This window comes from Triturus cristatus, chromosome 3_2, assembly GCF_964204655.1.
Source record: "Triturus cristatus chromosome 3_2, aTriCri1.1, whole genome shotgun sequence".
Lineage (NCBI taxonomy): Eukaryota > Metazoa > Chordata > Amphibia > Caudata > Salamandridae > Triturus > Triturus cristatus.
The window spans coordinates 739,569,934-739,594,940 of NC_140584.1; the positions used below are offsets into that span (position 1 = coordinate 739,569,934).

The 25,007-nt window shown below is 46.8% G+C and overlaps 2 protein-coding genes across 9 annotated transcripts in view; one reads left to right on the forward strand and one right to left on the reverse strand.

The window, feature by feature from the left end:
• The window catches only part of MFSD6 (major facilitator superfamily domain containing 6), a 400,661-nt gene extending 391,798 nt beyond the window's left edge, over positions 1-8,863 (reverse strand). The window contains exon 1 of one of the 2 annotated variants that reach the window (XM_085648803.1): positions 8,628-8,863. The gene's annotated coding sequence lies outside the window, so the exon portion shown is untranslated. The remainder of the gene's footprint in view (positions 1-8,627) is intronic. The other variant, XM_085648805.1, reaches the window with a different exon arrangement.
• Positions 8,864-8,887: 24 nt separating this feature from the next.
• Positions 8,888-25,007, forward strand: part of PMS1 (PMS1 homolog 1, mismatch repair system component) — a 903,709-nt gene continuing 887,589 nt past the window's right edge. For 4 of the 7 annotated variants that reach the window (XR_014979980.1, XM_085648798.1, XM_085648797.1 and 1 more), the window contains exon 1: positions 8,888-9,072. Coding sequence is in view for 4 of the 7 variants with exons in the window: in XM_085648798.1 (XP_085504924.1) it covers positions 9,049-9,072 (24 nt within the window). In the remaining 3 variants the exon portion in view is untranslated. Of the gene's footprint in view, positions 9,073-15,371; positions 15,475-25,007 lie in introns of all 7 variants that reach the window. The other 3 variants (XM_085648799.1, XM_085648802.1, XM_085648801.1) reach the window with 3 other exon arrangements.

The window sequence follows — 25,007 nt, forward strand, 5'->3', positions numbered from 1 at the left end:
TAAAATTCCAAGCAAAATGACCAATTTCTTCTGAGCAGCATGAACTAAGGAAGGGCAATTTAAATGTTTCATTAGCCCCTCTCCCTAGTCACTGTGGTGGGCCTTTCAAGCACTTAGTACCCCCCTCCCCGTTCCACCCATCCCTTGAGGAAACGCCTCTCCCGGGGCACTCGCAGCCTTTGAGTGTCCAAGACAGTAGGTGAAACGTCAGGAATTACTTTCATCTAAATGGAAAGTGATAACACTGCATGTCGAGGATTCGGCAAAGTAGGGCCCCGAAGTGACTAAACAGTATTTGTAAACCTAGCTATGAAATCTGCAAAGCAACGGAACATCTGATCAAACCTTAATAAGACAGTCAACGACTTTATTTTATATTTGCTGCCATTGGGAACGGATTTTGTCCCAGCTACCAACCAAATGCAGACATCTGCAAGTAAACATATCCGACTTTGATAAAACAACAACGCACTACTTGGTGGTTAATCGTGATAGAGTTTTCAAAATCCACCACTTTTTGTAGAAAATGTCTTCATGGTTTGCTTAAAAGTATACACCAAGAGAACGGTCGCTAACATTTTAACCATTAAACAACAGCTGTTGAGGTCGCAGCTATGGGCTGATCAGGCAGGACTTGGGCTGGGCCCTATCCAGTTTTTCAGAGCACGCCCATGCCTTTTAGGGCAAAGTGCTATTGTTGGAGGAGAAACAGGGAAAACCGGTATTACCGGGTGGAGGAGGCCCGGGCATCCTCGCCAGGGTAGGAGAACACTACCCTGGCCCACGTAAGCAGACCTGTTAAGCCTCCTAAAGGTTGACGTAGCATGAAACAGAGACAAAATGGAAAGCTAACCAACAGGTTCGCTCCGTGCAGAATATTTACAGAACATGAAGTATCTACGTGGAGAGAGCGACGCTTGTGTGGAGAGAGAAAACAAACACTATCATAAAGGGAAGCATTAAATCAATGAAGGAAGAAGGGTGGTCCAGTCCGTCCTCGATTGCTAAACGCTCCCTCACAGCTCTGATGGAGAACGCACACCTTGCGTTTTATTACAAGTTCTACGTGTACGTAAGCTGGTTTGTGCCAGACAGTGCCAATGGGTGCTGCCTACTTTCAGAGAAGGGTAACGCCACATAGCATCCATGACCAATTTATCAGCGGAGTCGACTCATCAGTCCTGACAGGTAGCACTACCCCGCCCTGGTTTGTGTATGTGAAATTGGGGGGGGGGGGGGGGGGGATTGACGCAGTTATAACAGGGGGTGGGGGTTGCAGGGTACAGAGATCCGGAGCAGATGTCGGTAAAAAAAAGACATACACTGGAGGCCCTTAGAACAAACATACCCCATTATGCCAGAGGCCGCAGAATTATAAGAGAGAGTGTATGTTTGCGTGTTCTGCTTCCAGGCTGTGGGATTAAATCAACCTAGGAAAATGACGTAAACTCCTGTAACCATACAATAAAGGAGTGCAGTGGGCCTCTCCACCCAAGTTCTGTGCCGTAAATGATGAAGCTCGGAAACTAAAAAAAAAAAAACTCCTTCTTTCCCCTTCAATTTCAACAGAAATTAGTTTAGTTGGGCGGTTTTAACACGCTTAACACACTCCAGATACAGTATGACCAGGAGCAGTTCAAACTTCCCCTTTCACGCAGAAGCACAGCAAAGCACGCAGGCTCACATTCAGAGGAAAGCATAATATGGGCCGCATAACACAAACGTACACTCGCTTTTAATGATTTTGTACTTGGGTTTGAGGGGGAACAGTAGCCAATCAATCAGTACTAGTAACGTGCTAAAGACTACTGACACTAAACAACTGCAGTAGACAGTGAAATTGTCTATGAATTCCAATAACACCAACATTTTTCACGTGGTTCTAGCATATACATTCTCATTACAACGATAAAAACAATGCGTACACTGAATGTATTAACATTTAGAAAGGTAAATAAAAGGAATAATAATCAATTAAAAGAAAAAGTCGTAGAGGAAAAGAAAATGCGTTTTTAATCACTAGCCTACCGATAACATTTCAGCTGTTCATAACATGAATGCAATTTACCCACGAATACACAAGAAGTGAATACAAACGAACATCAGGTGGAATGTGAGCATGCAAGCAGAATATTCAGACCTTTATGTTCGCAGGTGACCCAGGACTCAAAACGTACATTAAGTCATTAACATCATGCCCTCTATAGTCCAAATCAAACAAGAGGATGACTCATTGAATCAAACGGTAGACCACCGCGGCATCTTTGAAAATTATTTTCTCTTTCTTCTTACATGTGACTGATATGTGTCCCTATTTTGTTAGATTTGGACCATAGAGGGCATGATGGTAGAGGTTTTCTCAATTAAGGGGAGGGTGTAATGGCTTCCGCCCTCTTCAGACTACGAGCACCTTATGAGAACTGATGCGAATTACAAGTGGGAGATAGTGGTAGGAGCCATTTTGGAAATGTTTAAGAAAGATCCCTGCCTGATTTATCAGATTAATCCTGCTCCCCTGAGCTATTTACAGCTGTAAACATAATACAGACAAATAGAAGAATTATTAGAGAAGCACAGCCGCTTTTACATTCACTAGATACTTTGAATAATTGTTAGAATATTTTTATTTTTTTAAATTTCTTTTTGATGTTAAATGGAATTCTGGGATTTCTTTTCATCTTTAATGTTTGTAAAAGTGTGTTGTGTATATACCTAAAAGATAAAAGGAACAAAAACAATGAAAGTATATTTGGCAATAGAAAAAAATGTTATCTTTCTTAGAAAACAAAAGCCAATAGACTTTAACTTGGGAATGATGCAGCCTTCTAGCCCATGATCCAAACAATAAGGAACAGCAGCCAGAAAGCACATACCGCTCATAAAACACTAAGAAATAACAGGCATTGGCTACACCAATAAATCTAGATTTTTTGTTGTTGATAAAAGTGCTTCTTCATTGACAGCGGCTTTGTTTGATTGCTTAATTTTTAATCCATATAAACAAAAGTCAGTACTTGAAGTGAACATAATATGCACAGGGAATGTCCAGAGCAGACCACAGAAAGAGCAGCTGAGACACAATTTGCCTTTTCTGCCTACCCACCCAGCACCTTGAAATTTGCAAACTGATATTTCCTCCAATTGAGGAGAAGTTTATTATATATGCAAAGGTAACCTGAAAGTTCAGAAGGTGTTCGGCTGGCAAAACATGTATTGGGAAGAAACTGCATGTACTTCTGACTCAACAGACAGAATCAACGTCTCTATTTTACCAGGGACTGGTGAGCAGACTCTTGCAAAACCGGTGCAGACAACTTGAGGAAAAAAGCAAATAAGCCTCCTAACTAAATTCTCTCTTCTTCACATGTTTGTAAAGAAGGGATTTTAAAGATTCAAATAAGTGGCAATTCTACCATGATTGAAATAATTAATTACCTTTCACCAACAAAAGAATACAAGATCCTGATGGAGGCAATGGAATAGTCGATAAATGATTTACACTAAAAGTATCCTAGTCACATATTATATCTGCCCATGATTTTAATGCAGAAATCAGTCCAGGTTATAAACTGATTATGGATGAAAAGATACTGGAAAACAATAGGGGGCCTTACTGTGTACTGTTCTCGACTATGACATTATTGGTTCTATAAAACTCTGCTCTTTCAATATTTGTAAAGCTCTCTGTGACCCGCAAGGGTCATGTTTGCACCATATAAAACTTTTTAAATATAAAATAAATTTAAAAAAATAAAGCACAGTCTTGTGAGATCCAAGAGTAAACATAGGGGCCTATTAATGATGAATGTGGTATTGAAGCTTCACCCTTGTCTCATCATTGGAGGTGTGTCTAAAGTATTTCTGCTTATTCACATTTATTAATCACATTAATTCACATTCATTAATCGATTAAAGCTTCATAACTCTAAAAGACTTTCAGCAATGTCCCTCACTGTCAATTACACGTCAGACTGTAATCATTTGTTAGTTGCAAATATGTTCCAAACCATACTCTACAAAAGCTGGGTCCCTCAAGGCGCTATTATCTCGCCAATGCTTTTCAACATCTACATGAAGTAATTACCGGTACTGATCAATCAATTTCAACTCACGTGCTATAACTATGCAGATGACACACAAATACTCCTTCAACTGGAATGCCCCAAAGATATTGAAAACTCACCAATTTTCATTGTCTCAGAGCCATGGATCAATGGATGACTTGGAGTCATCTCAAATTAAATGCTTCCACAACGGAAATACTCACATGTGGCGATTGGAAACATTATGACCCACTTGCCGCCTAACCTGATGAACTGGGATCACCGCCTAAAGTATCGAAGGAAGTAAGAAACCTCAGAATGACCATGGACTCCAAGCTATCGATGAACGCCCAAGTGGACAAACTAGCAAGATCAAGCTTTGTTACTATAAAAACTCTGCGACAAACCTTCCCCCATTTGGAATTTCCACACAAGGTCCAAGCTACCATCTCCCTTGTTCTGACCAAACTCGATTATGCTAATATCCTCTACCACAGATCACCTTTAACAACTATAAAAAGACTCCAATGGATTCAGAACTCGGCTGCCAGACTACTCTTGCATATCAAACCGAGAGTCCACATCTTCCCTGCCTTGAAAGCCCTGCATTGGTTACCGGTTGCCAGAAGATCCACGTTCAAGCTGCTTTGTATCACCCACAAAGCCATACATGGAATGGGACCGCTCTTCATCAGAAATAAAATCACCAAACATGTTCATCGTAGGAACCTCCGCTCTAGAGTGGCACCTCGCCTCAAAATCCCATGATGCAAGTAAAAAACCACGGGTGGCACATCCTTCTCTGTTCAAGCAGCCAAAATATGGAACTCTTTACCCCCAACATAAGATCCACCGACAACCACCTTATCTTCTGAAAACTACTCAAGAATTGGCTCTTCCTCACATAAAACCATACGCAATCAGAAATATATAGCATATCCCTCTGTATATAAGCATTTATTTGTACTATAGATATGTTCCTAAATATGTGTATTGCTGTAGAATAATTATGTTTAAAAAAAGAATACTTACTTCCTTTATGCATCTATATACCTACTGTATACTTGGAACTATGTATTACTTTCCTCCAGGAAAAAAAAGCATATTCAATGCACTACCTTATTTCTCACCCTATGCCTCTATCAATATCTTTAATCTACATATACTCCCTTCCTTTATACATCTATAAACTTTCCATGTACTTATGGATCTATATATTTATTACTTTCGTCTAATTCAGCAAATTCAATGCACTACCCTATTCCTCACCCTATACCTCTATCAATATAGCCATTACCTCCACTCTCTTATTCATTCCGAACCCCATACCACTACTATGATTCCCAAAATAGCCCTTTCTAGACTCTCCCTACTCTACCCCTCCTTGCACCACCTGACACCTCTTTGTACTGTACTGATCTCCCAAAACAAGCCTTTCTAAACTCTTCCCTCTTACTCTTCCCCTCCACACCCATTTTTACTCATCTCAAGCCTCCCACTACTGCTATGACCTCCCCAAAAAAGTCTAAATACTATACTCTTCTATCCCTCCAATATCGATTTCAATCGAAATAACAGACTAACATGTCCACTTCTCAAATTTCACTATACTAATTTTCCACTAATCCTTTATGGGTTCCAGAGTAGCGTGATACTCGCCGAAAAAAGCACTTTAACACCTCATTTGGGGTAGCAAGCACTATATAAATGCAAACCTTCTATGCCCCCACTATCTTTCTCAATCCAAATAACTGACTAATATTCACCACTCAAATTACTTTCATATTTCACTATAATAATTCATCACTAATCCTTTATGGGTTCCGGAGTAGCATGCTACTCGCCGAAAAAGCATTTCAACACCCCATTAGGGGTAACAAGTGCATTATATATATGCAAACCTTTGTCCTTCTTCTATCCCTCCACTATCCTTCTCAATCCAAATAACTGATTAATAGACACCACTGAAATTACTTTCATATTTCACTATACTAATTCACCACTAATCCTTTATGGGTTCCGGAGTAGCGTGCTATTCGCCAAGAAAGTGCTTCAACACCTCATTAGGGGTGGGAAACACTATATAAAAGCAATTACAAAACAATACAAAAGATGAGACAAATCTGTTTGATGCACTATGTGTTATTAAAGAGTCAATTGTGTTAAGAATAATTGTTTAAAGAATCTCCCTCAAACACTAGTGCCTCAGTTATTATGATAAAAGTACACAAAATTCAGGACTTACATAATTCAAGTGCAGGACTTTACGAAAAATTAGAATTCTTCTAAATGTTGCACCTCTAAAAGCTCTATAGGAAGGAGACCAGTATCCCACAACCATTGGAGTGCTTGGTGTGAACACTTATCCAGACTTTAAAATCCCTCTAATACTGAAAAGTTTTGATAGCTCCCAACTTTGATTAAAGAACACAGGCTTTACATATCTTAACAAAAAGTAAAATAAGATACCTGATTAGGACACTGAAATCATCAACAGCAATTGGGCCGGCATGGACATTCCTAAAACAAAATCAGGTAATTGGTCTAATCTTTTACATCCTCTATTTGAAAGCTGCATCTAAGAAAGGAGTATCTCACGGGTCTGGAAAGAAACCCTTGCAGGTCCCATTTATAAAAGAGACCAACATAATAACACAAATCACTATGGAATTATAGTGCTATTGGATTCATCTGCAAAACTTGGTTTTGGGAAAGAACATCATTCTAGTCAATCAAACTGGTTTTGTAAAGTAAAAGAAAATTGGCTATTGTCTGCCTCTGTGCAGACACGTAAAAAAATAGGAAGGATTTCACCCAAGAGTGGCAGTAAAGGCCCTTATAGCTTATTTCTTTATTTTGGAAATAACTTTGGTTTTAGTAGAATGTAATTTATTAATGGCTAAACTATTAAAACGTGATCTCGAGGGTGTATGTAGGTTCTTCTAGCTTTAATATTAGTGCTTTATATCGATATGTGGCTAAATATTTGCCTTGGGAAAAAAGGGTCCCTGGCCAAGAAACCAGTTAATAATGCCCAAAAGACGGCGTATCTTGGCGCCCTTTTTGTTTATTTAAGTTATATTCTTTATGCCTACTTACTTGAAGAACATCAGAACATTGCTTCCACCAGTATGCACTGATTCAAATGTTTTCCTTTGCAGTTGACACCGTTTTACTGAAATTATTCCCTGTTAACTTACAACAGTCATTGGCTTCTCTGTCACACAGTTAGAAGGAAGGCAATTTACAACTAAGAAAAGGTGGCTTCTCTTTTTAGGTACATAACGACAACACTGTAAATCTTTCTTCTGTTAAGGAATGCTGAGTTGAGATTGCCTTTTCGTAATCTATCATGTTCATTGCAAATTCTTACTTGTATCTTTAGTAATTAATGTTAAAGCTTTCATATGTTAAAGAAATACACTTTTTGGTATTCTGAAAAGACTTTACCACATTTTAGGCAATTTTTGTTGTGTAATTTACATAGCAAATATTTTCAGGGCTCGGCTCTTGCACGGGCTCTAAAATCCGAGCCAGGCCCTTGACTCTCCCTGTTAATGTGTTGGCTCACCCATATCTATTTAAAATTAAACACGTGTGTGTTTGAGTTATTCTTTGTAACTGTTCTAATTTCAAACTCTTGTTGCACCCAACACTTTGATAGGTTCCATATCTTGTTATTATCTGACTGTACCTTCAGGTAGTTCAATTCTCATTCTGTGTGCTTAAGACCTAATCAGTGGGATCCGATATATATGCGGCTACTGCACTACAATGCCATGACTCCGTTTACTTAACACATAAAAGTGTTGCAGTATCAGAACACCACATGTACTCATGATGTTATTATTTTCTGTAGTTTCTGGTGTCTGATGCCTCAGGCCTTTCTCTAATAACAGAACATATTATATAGTGCAGAGCTTGCTAAACAGCATTCTATTACGTGTGTTCAAAATGACAAGTGGGGCGACTGCCTCTAGAGCGCTGTATAAAAATATATATTTTCATAACATGTATTTACCTAGCACGTTTTACGTAATTTCTAAAAATTGTAAAAGCAGACAATTCCGTTACCCAGTTCGTGGTGCTCAGTTCACAAATCTCAGAAAGATGGAAGGGCGAGTCTGTAAGGCCAGATCAGAACTCAAGACCTCTAGAACACCGCATTTATTCACAGTAAGCGTAAGCACACCGAACCGTCTTAGCCTCTGTGCTACAGCAGAACTCCCGCCAATGCATTTAGTAAAGTAACTGGTACAAAGCCACAACAGTGTGCTGCGACAATTATACGTGTATTGTTCTTTTTTCACAGGCACCCCAAAAAAAAAAAAAATATATATATATATATATATATATATATGTATGTGTGTGTGTGCTATTGGAGTGTTACATACAGTTCAGCGTGGCATCCCTCCCTTGGTAATATTATTTCTAATTATCTTGTTAATTTACTTGAAATACTTTCGTCTGTTCTGATAAAAGTGTACAACCACTTGCTCGTTTTCTGTTTTCAGCACAAAACCCAGGTATAAACAACAAATGCCTACATGCACACCTTTCCGGTGGCTTCCGTGCGGGTCTTACCTCCCATCTCCGGACAGATTTGAAGCGTTGAATGCCTCAGCTAAGCTTCCGCCTCCATTCAACTTCAATACCCGAAGGCTCGGGCAGGTAATGGAAAGCTTGCTCCGAAGTAAGTGACAGGCTAGGGGCGGTACTAGCGGTGGCTGTGCCTCAAGTGACTCTGGGATTGGTTAGAAAAATAGACATTTCAACCCAGTCTCAGGGGATCCACCCTTACGTCTGCACCGGAAGACATTACTTTCTATTGCCGCCGCCGCGTTAGAGACTGTCGCCGCTCCGGAAGGTAAAGCCCAGCTGCTCCTGAGCCGACGGTCCAGGCAGTGTGCGCGCACTTTGAATTCTTGCTCCTTGTGTGGTGTACGGGCAGACTGTCCCGGGAGGATCTGGACCGTGGCCCGTTTGGACAAGAACAGAAAAGCGGATGTCTGGCCGTGCAGTCGAGCGGGTAAGTGTTTGGGAGTGGGGTAGCAACTTATTGTCAAGCAGCGAGACGTAGCTGCTAGTTTTAGGGGTGGTGCTTACGTTCAGGAGTTTCTCTCCTCTGTGAGTTTCGTGGATGATCGTGTGCCGATGCTAGGGAGCGAGGGGTGCTCTCTGGAAGCGCTGTCAGTTTGTTGTCATGGAAACACAAAATTTTAGATTGTCTTTAAAAATACTTTGAAAATCGTGGCCCAGATAAAAACCTTAAGAATCTCCAATATATTTTTTAGCTCTATTCTGTAACTGTCATTCTTTGCAGGCTGGGATGATCCGTGTGGTGCGGTTACTATATTTTATGCAGACAGTTTCGTTGCACGCTGATTAGTTCCGATCTGAGTATTATCTGCACCGTAGGCTTCTGCCTGCATAAGGACCAGCGTTAATAAGACCCTGGGGTCTTTCGATTAAACCGTTCTGTAGAAGGCTGCAGAATGCTGCTGGGGCTTCAAATGGCGTAAATGTTGACTTTTTTGTCAAGACCTCTTCATGGGTGTAGCTAGCCATCAATGGTACAGTATATATAGTGGCACCGGAGACCTGAGGGTCCAATATTGCTTTATTTTACTACCCAAACAGCAGTCAGGAGGCCCATTTTTAGGTCTCGCGAGCCAAAGGCTCGAAGAGACATTTTATATCTGGGCTTTTCAAAGTGCTGCCGTGGCCTAAAGCTACAGTGCACGTGAACGTGCACGCGCGCAGCGCCATGTGTCTTAACTCCGTAGCGATCGTAATCCGATCACTTTCACTTTCGCGGGCTCCTCTGTTGCTGGCATTCCCCCCCTCCCTTCTCGCCCAGCCCTTCTTGTTTATTTTGGCCCTTCTTGTTTATTTTGGTGTCCTAGCAACGGAAGCTTTGAAGTCACTACGCTGTTCTTATATTAAAATGCCGCTTTCAGTACGCAGCTTGCAGTTAGAGCAACGGAAGCTTTGAAGGTGTCACTACGCTGTTCTTCTATTAAAATGCAGCTTTCAGTGCGCAGCTTGCTGTTTTGGCAACGGAAACTTTGAAGGTGTCACTACGCTGTTCTTATATTAAAATGCCGCTTTCAGTACGCAGCTTGCTGTTAATTGCCGTTCCTTCTTCCTTTAAAATTCTTTCTTATTTAAAAATGCCGCTTTCAGTACGCAGCTTGCCGTTATTAATTGCCGTTCCTTCTTATTTTACAATCCGCTTTCAGCCCTATCAGAGTGCAGTCAGATGTGCAGTGACACCGAGTCTTGCTTGAGCGATGGCCTAGCAGCAGCACAGCGGCCACAGACTGCTCTAAAGTCAGCCGTACCAAAGTGCAGTCAGACGTGCAGCAGGTGCAGTGTCACCGCGTCTTGCTTGAGCGATGGCCTAGCAGCAGCACAGCGGCCACAGACTGCTCTAAAGTCAGCCGTACCAAAGTGCAGTCACACGTACAGCAGGTGCAGTGGCACCACGTCTTGCTTAAGGGATCCAGATGAGTGTTTGAGCTTTTATTAATTGCCGTTCCTTCTTATTATAATACCGCTTTCAGTGCGCAGCTAAAGGTAATGCTTGCAACGGAAGCTTTGAAGGTGTCACTATGCTGTTCTTCTATTAAAATGCAGCTTTCAGTGCGCAGCTTGCTGTTTTGGCAACGGAAACTTTGAAGGTGTCACTATGCTGTTCTTATATTAAAATGCCGCTTTCAGTACGCAGCTTGCTGTTAATTGCCGTTCCTTCTTCCTTTAAAACTCTTTCTTATTTAAAAATGCCGCTTTCAGTACGCAGCTTGCCGTTATTAATTGCCGTTCCTTCTTATTTTACAATCCGCTTTCAGCCCTATCAGAGTGCAGTCAGATGTGCAGCAGGTGCAGTGGCACCGCGTCTTGCTTGAGCGATGGCCTAGCAGCAGCACAGCGGCCACAGACTGCTCTAAAGTCAGCCGTACCAAAGTGCAGTCAGACGTGCAGCAGGTGCAGTGTCACCGCGTCTTGCTTGAGCGATGGCCTAGCAGCAGCACAGCGGCCACAGACTGCTCTAAAGTCAGCCGTACCAAAGTGCAGTCACACGTACAGCAGGTGCAGTGGCACCACGTCTTGCTTAAGGGATCCAGATGAGTGTTTGAGCTTTTATTAATTGCCGTTCCTTCTTATTATAATACCGCTTTCAGTGCGCAGCTAAAGGTAATGCTTGCAACGGAAGCTTTGAAGGTGTCACTACGCTGTTCTTATATTAAAATGCCGCTTTCAGTACGCAGCTTGCAGTTAGAGCAACGGGAGCTTTGAAGGTGTCACTACGCTGTTCTTATATTAAAATGCCGCTTTCAGTACGCAGCTTGCTGTTATTAATTGCTACTCATTCAATACTACTCGCTCTCTACTACTCTCTACTACACACACTACTCTCTGAAACTCATTCTCTACTACTCACTCTCTAATACTCTATACTACTCACTCTTTACTCCCTACTAGTCACTCTCTACTACTCACTCTCTACTACTCACTCTCTACTACTCACTCTCTACTACTCACTCTCTACTACTCTCTATTCTCTACTCTCTATTCTCTACTCTTTACTCTACTACTCACTCTACTACAGACTCTCTACTACTCACCTCTACTACTCACCTCAACTACTCTCTACCCTCTTCTCACTCTTTACTCATCTATACTACTCATTCTATGCAACTCACTCTACTACTCTCTACTACTCAATCACTACTAATCACTCTCTAATACTCACTCTATACTACTCTCTACTACTCACTCTACTTCTCTACTACTCTCTAATCACTCTCAACCACCCTCTACTGCTATCTACTCACTCTCTACTACTCACTCTCTACTTTCTACTACTCATTCTCTACTACTCACTCTACTACTAACTACTACTCACTTTCTACTACTCAATCACTATTACTCTATGCTATCCACTGTACTACTCACTCTCTATTACTCACTCTCTCCTACTCTCTACTAACTCTCTAATACTCTCTGCAATTCAATTTCTACTATCCACTCTCTATTACTCTAATACTCACTTTCTGCTACTCTAATACTCAATCTCTACTACTCACTCTCAAATACTCACTCTATACTACTACTCTCTACCTCTCCACCTCTCTCACTACCACTCTCTACACTTGCTTTAACATAAACGAAGGCGAGACCTATTGCATTTTCAGTGCTTGTGTTTATTTCCCCCCCGCCCCCCCCCCCCCCCCCGAACAATGGGCCTCATTTACGAGGAATTGGCGTAGGGCAGCACATCAAGTTTTCTTGCTGCGCTGTCCTACGCCAATGTGAAACGGGTGGAATGCACCGTATTTATGAAACAAGGTGCATTCCTGTTCTTTACCCCTGCGCTGATTAATTTGTTGCCTAGTTCCAACCTAAGCACCCTTGCACCAGGGTGCCTCCATTGCAGGCAGGATTGTTTTTGTGCAGGGAGGGGCACCTTCCTGCACAAAAACCATTGGGAGAGATGTATTCCTCTTGCTATGTGTGCTGCAGAGATTGTATGATAGAGGCACGCATGGCTTAATCACATGTGCCTCTACAACGCAGCTCGAACCCCAAATGCGTCCTAAAGACACATTCCTTTACCATGCATGCCTTTATCACACAATTTCATGGTAAAGCCATGAATGGTAAAGGGGTATGTGTGGCTAAAGTCGCCACTTCTCTGAACCCCTCCCCCGCCCTACAAACTCCCTACCTGCCCCCCTGTCCTGAGGCCCAAAACCTTCCTCCGATCCCCTCCTACTCACCGCGCTGTCCCTAAAACTACACCAACCCCTTCCACTGCCCTCAGGCCTAAAACCTTAACCCCTAATTTAAAAACCTATGCCGACCTCCCATAGCCCTAAAAACTACCCCGCCCACCCCTAAGCCCTAAAAACGACTCCGCTAGCCCCTAAGCCCTAAAAACAACCTCAACTACCCATTCCCCTGCCCTGAGGCCTAAAACTCTGCTCCTTTAAATACACTACCCAACCCCCTCACACCCCACGCTGTCCCTATAACTACCCCGAACCCCCCATTGCCCTTAGGCCTAACACCCTAACCCCTAACTAAAACAAGCATTTGCAATGCAATAGGTCTCGCATTTACGTGAGTTTGAGCTATTGACATTGTAAATGACAATGCCTTTTATTTTTGTTTCTGTTTTTAAAACATAAATAAAAGGCATTGTTATTTACAATGCCAATAGCTCAAACTCGCGTAAATGCGAGACCTATTGCATTGCAAATGCTTGTCTTGTTTGCGCTAGGGCAGATGGATCCCATGTTATGCAACTGGACGTCTAGACGCATGCATGTTGGGCACAACATCAGCAAAAGCAAAGCATAGGGAAAGGCGTAGCAGCGGCCTAAGCGTCGTCAGGAGGCAGCCTAGTGGTTGTTGGTGCATGTGGGCCTCTTCCTGTGAAGGTACAGCAGGGGACACATCTGCTATGGAGGAGTTTCTAACAAGAGAGAGGACATTGTATCTTCACAATATCCAAGAAATTCTGCCTTAGGCAGAAGTGGTTTGTCGGAGGTTCAGTGCATCCTGTGGTGGTTTAACATTTTATAGAGCCCTTTGATGACCACTTTGAGTAGGAGGTGAGTGTTAAGAGCATATGTTTCTGGCGCTATTGCCTGTAATGAGAGGAAGCAATCGCTAGTTTTTTGAAAGCTCTGATGCCTTTGTTACTTCCTGATTGAAATGCTTGGCTGGATTATCGAGACTGGGTAGTAATATGGAAAATATGATAGGCAGTTAAGCAAATAAGTGAACTTCCATGTTTTTATTACAGTGTGTTTCTTTTTTCAGCAGTGTGCCGAAAATAGCCTCTCACTTGGGATTTTTGCGATTTTACTAATCTATTTAGCCCATTAAGAGTTTTCCTTTCAGTGTGCATAGTAGTTTCTGAGCTATCCTAGTATTAGGGTGAGCTCTTTGTTTTCTAGTTACAATTCTGAATAAAACAACTACCTGCAACATTCCCATTGATTCGTTTAAAGTGAATGCTACACATTTCTGCCTTTCTTGTGCTTTCTGAGGTACGCATCCTACCTTTCATTAATTAACACACAAGAACACCACACTGGCTACTAGGTTACTAACAAGTGAATGCGCTCACACCACTGTGCTGTAGCTCACACTGATAAAACACATCATTCTAACATATTTATTTCATCTGGTGATTTCTAGTTCTTTTCAGTGCTTTAATCATTTTCCTTCTTCAATTACTTTCCCTGGATCTAGGCTGAATAGTATTGTTGTTCTGCTAAGCAAAAAAGGACCAACAAATATAGTCGGAGCCCATCAACCAATAAATATGGATAGTAAAATGTATTGTATGGCAAACTATAAAAGGCAAGAATCCTTATTTCTTTACAAGTTGGCCTTTACCACGAAGACCAGGATTTTAATCTGCTGAATTTCCTTCACCGATATAGCAACGACATACAGATACCCTTCTTTTATATCCACTTTTGATCTGGTCTGTAAGCAAGTTCAGTGAAAAAATTAGAGAAAACGAAACATGGATGAGAAAGTCTTGTTAGTTGTGAGGGACCTCCGTACAGTGAAGATCACTCAGGAAGGAAAGCTGAGCCAAACATTTTCACACAAAAGGCGTAAAACAATGCTTCCTTTTAGTGCCACGTCTTTTCTTACTTTACGGCACTGACATAAATACCCTAGTCTTGAATGCTTCAAAGGATTTTCCAGTGATGGGTGGTCCCCCAGTGTCCCTCTTACTATGTGCAGAAGATTCCATTCTGATGACAAGAATGAAGCTTCCTTTTCAAGTTCAACTCTAGGCCATAAGATGCTACTGCATGGTGAACAACTTAACTGTACCACCAGACCATAAGTCATAGCAATCATCATGTACCCAAGAAGGAGCAAACTGAGATAGTCATGCCTACACTAAGATAGCCTGAAGGAGCATAATGTTTACCCATATCTTGAAGTTCAACTGTACAAAAAGTTATCCTGGAAACCTCATATAAGTGCCACAAAAGCTAAAGCCGAAGCAAGTTTGACTGTAATCTTGGCAACACATTTTCTCAACATATTGATAAGGTGCTACTTGCCATAATAGTCCACATTTTTATGGTCTATAGAGCAGAAATATGGGGCCTTGACACCAAGACCTACATATTGGGTATTTGTGAATGGCATTTGTGGAGTAAACACCTGCTCCTTTGTGCGGTAGTCGCTGCGTAAGGCTCATGTGGACAGCAGTCCTATTTTAGATTTAATTATCCAAGAGAAGATTACGTTATTTTGAAGAAGTGTTGTGTTTTTTAATAATTACAGGTATGGGATAGCAGGGTGCAAAACGTGTTTGAAGAATCACTAAAGGAGTCGTGCCAGCGAAGGGCAAAGCTGTGAAGGCTGACTACTATCACCAAGCTTTCTGGTAGGTAAAAAGGCTTTAGGGTGTCTCACAAACGTAGCCCCTGTCCTGCTTACGCACACCACAAAGACTAAACTTGCTCTACACCCCTGCAGCCCCCTTACACAATAATCTTCCTCCCCTCTCACCATTTGGGGAAACTGCACTTACATTTATGCTTTTCAACCTTTGCTTTGCATTTGACTACTCTGACATTTTGAAGTCCATAGCCCACAGAAGCCATGATAACATGATTATCATTGCAGCAGACTATCCGTCAAATTTACCATGCCTGAAAAATTTCTACTAGGAGCTATATTGCAGAGGGTACCACATGGGTGCTGCAGTTGTTTGGACTCCTCTGTTTGCCCCTTGTGCCGCTTTTGTGTTATAGATGGCACTACAGATGCTTGTGCAGCCCTTTCCACTCCAGAGTGATTCAGAGGGGCCTTTTCTAATTTGCTGTGTGACCTGACCCAATTCAAAGGAGGCAACACCACTCCCACAGTGCTGATACAGCAGGGCAAACAGACTGTATGAAGGTCACCGATGTTGCACTGCATTTGCAATCATGCACTTTCAGTGTGTCCCTGGAGCAGTGCTTAATTTGTGCCAGTGCTTAGCACCTGCACTTATTTCTCAGGGCTGGATCTATGACACACCTACCAACTCACATGGTTTGGTGGCAAAGTGTGTCACGTGATATATCGGCACTTCACGCTGTCACACGGTGAAGAGCCGATATCGCCACACAGTAAACCCATCCCTGGGTAATCGGTGTTCCCTGCCAGTTATACGATTTCCACACAAATGGGTGATATTTTTTCTCATCTGTGCTGGAAAAATCACCACTGACGGGTCACTGATTGATTGGGCTGGATTTGGTCGTCCGACTCCTGTGTGTGCGGAAACCATTTTAGGTCTCGCCTGACCCAGCCCATGCGCTGGTCTGGCGAGACATTTTGTGAGGGCTGCAAAAAGTGCTACCAGGCCAGCCTAGATCTACAGTGCATGTGCGCGGGCGCGCGCGTCGCGCTTTACCGCGTTTAGTTTCACTTTCGCGGCCGCTCTGATGTTCTCGTGAGGCTCTTCCCGTCCTCTATTCTGATGGTGGTGGAGTATGCAATCTTCTGTCACTGTCAAAATTACATCAAGACTGTAGATAAACATGTGAAAATATACTTTGTTTCCTTAGTGTAAGTATTACACCAGTAGCTATCAACTTGCTCTCCTTTTATTTGCATGGCTTGAGATCTCAGTGAAAATAGACATTATTATTTTATTTAATTGTAAAATGTCCTTTTGCTTCCATTGACCTGGAGGCTAATGATAGGGAATCTAAATTCTGATCAATATTTAATTGCATTTCTTTAGTGTAGTTCTACTAGACATGCTGATATTTGCATACATATTCTTCAGCTCCTACAGCACGATGAACATGTCATATTTTAGTAAGCACAATCCTATTATCATCAAACTTTCTTAATTTAGAACAGGTATGGTCCTGGTAATTTGAAAGCATAAACACTGCAGACATGTACAATTACTAGGGCTCTCAACTTTTTGTTTTACTGATATTCAGAGATAAATAGAGAAAGACAAATATCTATTTTCCGGTCTGTATTTATTTTTTAATACGAAAAGTGGGTTATCCTTGTATGATTCTCACTATTGTCAATCACAAATGCTAGATTAGTAGGTATGCAGATTGACCGGTAGGGTTTTTTTGTTTTTAAAGAAAGAATATTTCAAAATGAGGCTTAGCTAAGTACAGATATACAGCTGATTATGCTGTTCTATAATGCAAATATTTTCAGATGACAGTATAGTACTGTATATAATTAAAAACATTCAAATGTGAATATAAACATATTAGTTAAATAAATATGGAAATATACCCACCGCTGCTTCATTTACAGACTAAACATAAATTAAGGCTGGATAAATACACAGAAATGTAAAACAAAAAATCACAAAACTGTAAGCCCTAACAATAAGATACAGATGTTGGCAAGCTTTTTGAGCATGTGGAATACATTACCTCATGCCTGCAGTGCTGTGATATTGCTACCATAGATGTCTGTGGTGAACATTAAGTTTGCAGGTTTCGCCTTTCTCTTAGAAGATCATTGCAAACCTCTCCACTGCATAGACTGATAGGAGAAATGTTTCTTAGCAAAATGTAGTTCTAGCATCTTAGCTTTGGCCAGCAGAATTAGGAGAGGGTTCTATAGGGCCTCCATTGTGAGGCACTTGACACAGGAAATCAGGATTCAGTAGTGAAACCTTTTCCGTTCTTGATCCTGTTAAGTGTCTGCAGGTGGGTTTTGTTAAGCTTGTCCCTGGATTTCTAACAAAGAATGGGCCAGCGTGAAAGTGCTAATGTATGGGCTGCTTTTTTCTGGTCCTGAGGACCGTGACAGGACAACAACAAAAAAACAGGCCACAAACTGGCCCTTTCAGATTGGTCCATCTTTCAGTGTCATGCTGCTGAAAGGGACAGTCCAACGCTAAGAAAGGATAAAACAAGCATTGGCATAGCCAATAGGTCTCGCCTGTGGGGCCTTATAAGTGTTTAGCCATGCAACAGTTGCATAACTAAACACTTATAAGGTCCCAAAAGCGAGACCTATTGGCTATGCCAATGCTTGTTTAAATTTGTCGACACACTGCCGCTGCCTGCCTTCATGAGGCACCACTGGCTCACACATACCGCCAGAAACTACCTGGGCTGGGTCCCTATCCTCAGCGTAACAGGTGACACGTCCATCAATCATAGTAGATAGCGCAGCGCTAGTATCAATAACTGTTCACTGCTTGCAGACAGATTGTTATTAGCCCGTCTCTCATTGGCTCAGAGTGGGACCAATGTAGAGATTAGTGTCCCCACTTTTCGCCTGCCCCTTCGCCCCAGCATGCTGGACAGCCGCTAGCCAGTGATTTCATAGAAGAAGCAAGCAGCTTTTCGGACTCTTGACTCGAGCACTGCAGAAGCAGGCCTCAGATTAATTAAGGCGGCACAGTAAGTAATGATCTAACATTGGAGAGAAAAATAACCATCATAACAGATACTCAGCACCGCTTTGACCTGACCTAATTAAGTTCTTACAAAAGGGGGTGGTGATGGACGGAGCATCAGAACCAATCAAACACTCACACCCAGTCAATAGATTTGGGTTTGATCCATCACCGTTCTTTAGCCCACTCTGCCACCCCAGTTCAGACATAGCCATATGCAAATCAGTCTGACCCTGTGCCTCATGGGAACAGTCCAGCCCGAACTGCCAAGCCATGCCTTCCCTGGACCGGAAACAAGCTTCCTAGTTCTTGCCTTGACCTCATGTCTTCTCTTACACTGGGTCCTTTGCAGCATGCCATTTCAGTGAATGAGAGCATGTGGCGTAATGGCCAGATTAAGATCTGCCGATCTTGGAACTGGGGAACCCGAGTCTCGGTGTCGGCTCAACACATCATATGATTCTGGGCAAATCACTTAATCCCCCCCCGGTGCCGTGTAGACCTAAGATGAATTTGTTCTTTCGATGCCACTTAACAGGATATTCCAGACCCAGACATTTCCTCACTGGAGTCTTGACATGTATTTATGCACAGTGACACCACAGCACCCTTCACCCCTGCTGCCTTCTCCTCAGTACAGGAAGACATAGCTTGACAGCCTTTCACCTTTATCACTCCCTCCTCGCTGCTGAGAGACTCCCCACACAATCTCCACATTGTTCACTCTCCTCGGTGGTGAGAGACTCCCTATGTACAGGTTAACATTTAACTTTCGTTTCTCAGTGGTGTAAATCTTTCCAAGCACTCTCTTTTTTGACAGCTCGCAAAACATTCTGACAATTTTCCTGCCTAACCCGTGATGGGATGAGGCCCGGATATATCCTAAATTGAGATGTAAACTCATGGGGAACAATAATGTTTATTGAGCAGCCACTCAACGGAAACCCACATGAAGTGCTGATATTCAGGAAAACAAAGAGATAGACCTTTCAAGTGGGGATACGGGATAGCTTGTAATCCTGACCTAAAACCATACCTTTTCATCATTGGCTCTCTTACAGTCCTTTGGGATAGGGACTGTCGAACACCCACTACTTGCTACTGTCATGCTGCTTCACTTCAGCCACCATTTTGCGTCTGTCCATGGTCCACTAAATGAACCCTTGCCACCAGTGCTAGTCTTCTGGTACTTGAGATCCCCATCCACTCATTTTCAAACTCCACTTGCATTCCCTCCCATGCGTTGCACTCATCTCCTTGAGATAGCAATCAGCGCTACCTTCTGAAGCTAGGCCTGCCTTGTGTAATGTAACTGCTGGTACTCATCTAAAGCGCTCGAATACTTTCGAGTTGAGGTCGCGCTATATAAAACTGCAAAGAAAGAAAACAAAAATCCTCTCTCAGGAACTATCACCTTCAAAAAGTTCTCTCCATACTCTTACACACCCCATTACATATCTCTGGTCTTACTGCCAGTGGCATATAACTCCTATTTTTCCTCCGGTCCAAATTATCTCAGATTAGAACTACTGAGTGCACTTCTCACTAACTCACCTCGTCCTCCCTCAACCTCCCATCAAAGCCTTACTTGAGGAAGGCCCCCTTGTTGAAGTTCAGATTGGGTATTAAATCTGGCTTGCAGCAGTGCCGGTTGAGGATGTGGGTGAAGCCAATAGATTAAGTGGGTGGAGGAAGTGGGTCGGGTCAGGGAAGTGGGTGCAGCCTTCTAAAAATAGTTGAGCACCTGTATTTAATATTTTACAAATTAAGCACTGCTCACACTTAATACTTGTACAAATGGAGAGCGCTAGGTGGCGCTAGCCAAGATGGCCGCGCCGAGGTAGAGCTCCGCGATGCCTGACCCCTCGCATCCGCTCATCCTCCGTTGCTGATGGCCTGGGCGCGCTCCGCTTCCTGACGCTTGCGGAGGAGCTGCTGCCCCACCCCCGCTGCAATTTTGGGACGCTTTGGTGCCGCGGGGACTGAGTTCTGCCAGCTGGATGCGGCACCGCTGCAGGGACGTGCACTCGGCCGGTTCTTCGACCGGCGGCGCCCGCTACGAGCGCCCGCGGCGCCACACGAGGGGCGCAGGCCGCAATCTGGTGTCAGTTGTGTGGCGGCGGGGGAGACCCGCGGGGGAACACCTTGGCCTGCGGAGCGCTGCGGGAGGGGCGACGGGTCCCGGACGCCTCCCCAGACCCCCCCGGCCGCAGGGCCCTGATCGCCGGGCGGACCGGCCCGGATGCTAGGAGCTCGTGAGACGGGGCCCATCTACCGGATTGCCACCATCCGCCGCACTGATCTGCTCTGGCCTATGGTCCGGGGCGTGCCGCGGGGGACTGCTTCCTTCTTCCCCCCCCTTGCCCCACTGCCCTACACGTTTGGTGGATTGGCTGCTGGCAGGGCGCCCTCGTGGAGGCTGGGCCCCCCCCTCGGGGCCTGTGGTGGGCCCCACACAGGAGTGGTGTCGCGCTCTGGTGCCTGAGGCGGCGATTTGACGGGGAGGTTATGCTGGATTGGTGCGGCCGGGCCCCCCCCCACCCACTACCCGCTCCCGGTGTGGAGAGGTGTACGCTGTGCCCGCGGGACGCCTGGGACCTGCAAGGACCCCGAGACAACGCCGATCAGAGGTGAGAGACGCGCACCTGCGCGAGGGCTTGGACTCCTTCCTGGTGGTGGCCGAGAACTGGTGCGAACAACGCGACGGTGCCCACGACAGGTGCCGGCGTCGGCGGTTGGCGGCGGGGGCCCATCGCCACACTGGGATCCGCGCGCTCCCCTCCCTCGTCGCCCGCTGGACGGAGAGGGGCCCCCTGTTCTCCCCCCCCCTCCTCGGGGAGAGGTTCCTTTGCCGATCGCGGCGGGGAGCGCCGCCGGAATACGCCCGAGAGGCCGCTGCGGGGGCCTGATTGGTCGCGGGCCCTGTACCTGGAGCAGCGGAGAGACTCTACCACACTGGACCGCCTCTCGCGGGGCGGCGGCACCCCCGGCGGCCCGTCATACCGGGGTGAGGGCACCACCCCTATCTCCCGAATCCGCACCGGCTGGCAGTGGGGACACTGGGACGGCGAGCCACGCGGCGCCTGAGCACCGGCGCACGCGCCCTGAAGGCAGTCATGGGCAAGGAACGGGGTGCCAAGTCGGCGGCTGCACCCCACCAGACCAAGATTGACCGCTTCACGACCTCTGAGCCCCCCGGAGCTGGGGGGGAGGCGGCGCCGACTCCTGGCACGGACCTTGCCACCATTCTGCAGGCCATCACCGCCTCCCGCACGTCCTTGGAGGGGATGGTCGGGGAGGTGAAGGTGGACGTGGCGCTCCTCCGACAGGATCTTCGCAATGCCACGGCCCGCATCACCGAGACGGAATCCCGCATTTCGACCGCGGAGGACGACATCCGGCAGCTCCAAGATCAGGTCCGGGAGCTCACGACCCACTCCAAGGAACTGCATCGGCGGGCAGAAGATGCTGAAAACCGGGCCCGCCGCAACAACCTCCGCCTGGTGGGCTTTCCGGAGGGGGTGGAATCTGGCCGCACCGATGACTTTCTTGAGAAATGGTTTAAGTCCTGGATGCCCGCGGCCAGCCTGTCCACCTGGTTCGTGGTGGAAAGAGCGCACCGGTCGTTGGCCGCCAAACCTCCGGTGGGGGCCCCACCGCGCCCCTTCATCCTGCGGATCCTCAACTTCAGGGACAGGGATGCCATTCTGAAGGAGGCGCGGGCGCAGTCTCCTTTGTCCTTCAATAACCATACCATCATGGTTTTCCCCGACTACACTCGGGAGGTTCAAGAGCAACGCCGATCATATCTGGAGGTGAAGCATAAGATGCGCTCCTTGGGTCTTAGATACCAACTTCAGTTCCCGGCCCGCCTCCGTGTGGTCTTCCAGGCTAAGACCTTGTTTTTCGACACTCCTCGGGCGGCATGGACTTGGCTCACTGAGGAGCGCCCCTTGCAACAATCTGGGCGAGCGTCCCCGGCCCGGAGGCCTACGGATCTGGACACAACCAGGCCTCCTCGCCCACGCCGTAGAAGACGCACACAGTCCCGGCGGCCCCGGGGGGGGTTGACGGCTGGGCCTCGGTCCACGAGCAGGTCGGGCAGGATGCCGAGGGAATCGTCTGCCTCATCCGGGACATCTACTCAGGCGGCTGGGGGCCTCCGGAGCCGGTCGCCGCGACCGCCAGACCCGTCCCTGACCCCCCTCATCGCGCCTGTGGACCTTTCTGATCTCTCCCGCAGCCCGGTCATTTGACTTGGGGTGGTCTTCCATCTTGGTAGCAGCTCTGGTGGCCCGGTCCCGCGGCTGGGGCCGCCGCCACGGTCCTGGACTCAGCGGATCTCCGCCCATGAGTAGTAGTCTAGGCCGGAACACTTGCATCCGTACTTCTGGAGGGGTCCACCACGCTCTTGACACCCGAGCGCTCGCTTGGGGCTTCTGTAATAGTTGTTGATGTTAGGGCGACAGATGCTTCAGTTCCCGAAGTGTAGGGTGGGGGGTTGGGGGTTAAGGGGTGGGTTTTGTTGGATGTTTTGTTGGATACTCCTCCTCGGGGGGGTGGTCCTTTTCGTTCATGTCTGGTCTTCCATGGGCGCGCCGTATCGCAGCTTCCTGCAAGCGTTACTGCAAAGCCCAGCGCTTGCCCACGCACGCGGCCTGTTGCTGCTCGCTCCCGTCCTGGCGCCCCTTGGCTTCCTCCCGCGGGCGTCATTGCTGCGCTCCGCGCTGGCTCCTGCCCACAGTCTGCTGCCGCCCGCTCCTGGCCGGGCGCTCCTGGTCCCCTGTTGCCTGCCCCCTGCTTTCCCCGCGGGTCCTGGGCGATCCTCCTCTCCTCCCGGCGCATCAGTACGACATGATGTCCTCCCGACACCCCTGGGGTGGCTCCGACCCTGCTATGTCCCGATGTACCCGTCGCATCCATGGCTGACGTGACCCCCAGGGCACAGCTGCACGTCCTGTCCTGGAATGTGAACGGCCTGCTGGATAGGCATAAGCGCACGGCGGTCCTTAAATATGCTCAGCGCGTTGGGGCCGACGTCCTCCTCCTTCAGGAGACCCATCTCCTTGGGGAAAAATGTCCTTTCTTGGCGCGCTATGGCTACGACCGGGTGTGGCACTCGGGGTTCTCCCGTGGTTCCCGCGGGGTGGCGGTCCTGCTGCGTCGTTCCTTCCCCTTCGTCCTTCAGAGGGTGGCCCGTGCGCCCCTGGGAATCGGGATTGCCATTTGTGGTACGCTGGAGGGTCGCCCGGTCAGCTTCCTTTCACTCTATGTGCCCCCCTCGGGACTGTCGCAGGCTTTATCCCACGTCGCCTCGTTGTTAGAAGTTCTCCCCGTGGGCACTGTCGTGCTTGGGGGCGATTTTAATGCGGTCTTGGCCCCACAGCTGGATTCGTCGGGACCGATTTCGGACTCCCGTGCCGCGCGAGCGAGACAGCTGGCGGGCTGGGCGGAGGCCCAGGGCCTCTGCGACGCCTGGAGGCTTTGGCATCCTCACGACCGTCAATACACCCACACTTCAGCCGCTCACCACTCTCACGCTCGTATTGATATGGTTTTTGTCCCCCCCACCGAGTGCGGAAGTGTCCAGGATGTCCGCATCCTTCCCAGGGGCATCTCGGACCACTCGCCAGTCCTCCTGGGTCTGGGCCCCCCGCCTCACGCGGCCAGGCCGGTGTGGAGGTTCAACGCCTGGTTCCTCCAGGACAAGACAGTGCGCGAGACGGTCGGCACTGAGCTCGCTCATTACTATGGTGCCAATGAGGGCTCTGTCTCGTCTGCAGGCACCCTCTGGGAGGCTTGCAAGGCAACCATCAGGGGGGCGGCCAAGGCACAGGTGGTGCGGCACCGCCAGACACAGCTGCAGCAGCTCACTGCCTGCGAGGCCCGGGCGTTGCGGCTGGAGCAGTCGCTCTCCGAGCATGACGACCCGGCGGTGGACCGACAGTTGCGGCTCCTTCGTCAGGAGATTTGTCAGCGGTCCCTAGAGGCGGCCAAGCTTCTTTGGCAGTCCTCGGTAGCGAGGGTCTACGGCTGGGGTGACAAGAACGGCGCACTATTGCACCGCCTGGCCACTTACCCCAGGGCGTCGCGCATCATTCCGGCGATTGCCGACTCTTCGGGGGTGCTCCAGTCCTCCTCCGTGGCTATGGCGGAGGCATTTGCCCAGTTCTACTCCCAGCTCTACCGAGCGCGTGCGCCGGACCTTTCTCTGGACGCCCTGCTCGCGTCCGGGAGCGCCTGCCTGGCCCGGCTTCGGCCGGACGAAATGGAGAGCCTGGAGGCGCCCATCTCCGCCGAGGAGATCGGGGAGGCAATCGGGCGTACGTCAACGGGGAAGACACCGGGACCGGACGGTTTTCCCCAGGAATTCTTTGCGGCTTACAAGGACACCCTGGTCCCGCGGCTTAGAGCCCACTATGCGGAGGCGCTTGAGAGGGGTTTCTTCCCCCTGGAATCCGACCTGGCCACGATTGTGGTTTTGCCCAAATCCACGCCGCCGCCCGCTGATAGAGCGGCCTATCGCCCAATTTCGCTCA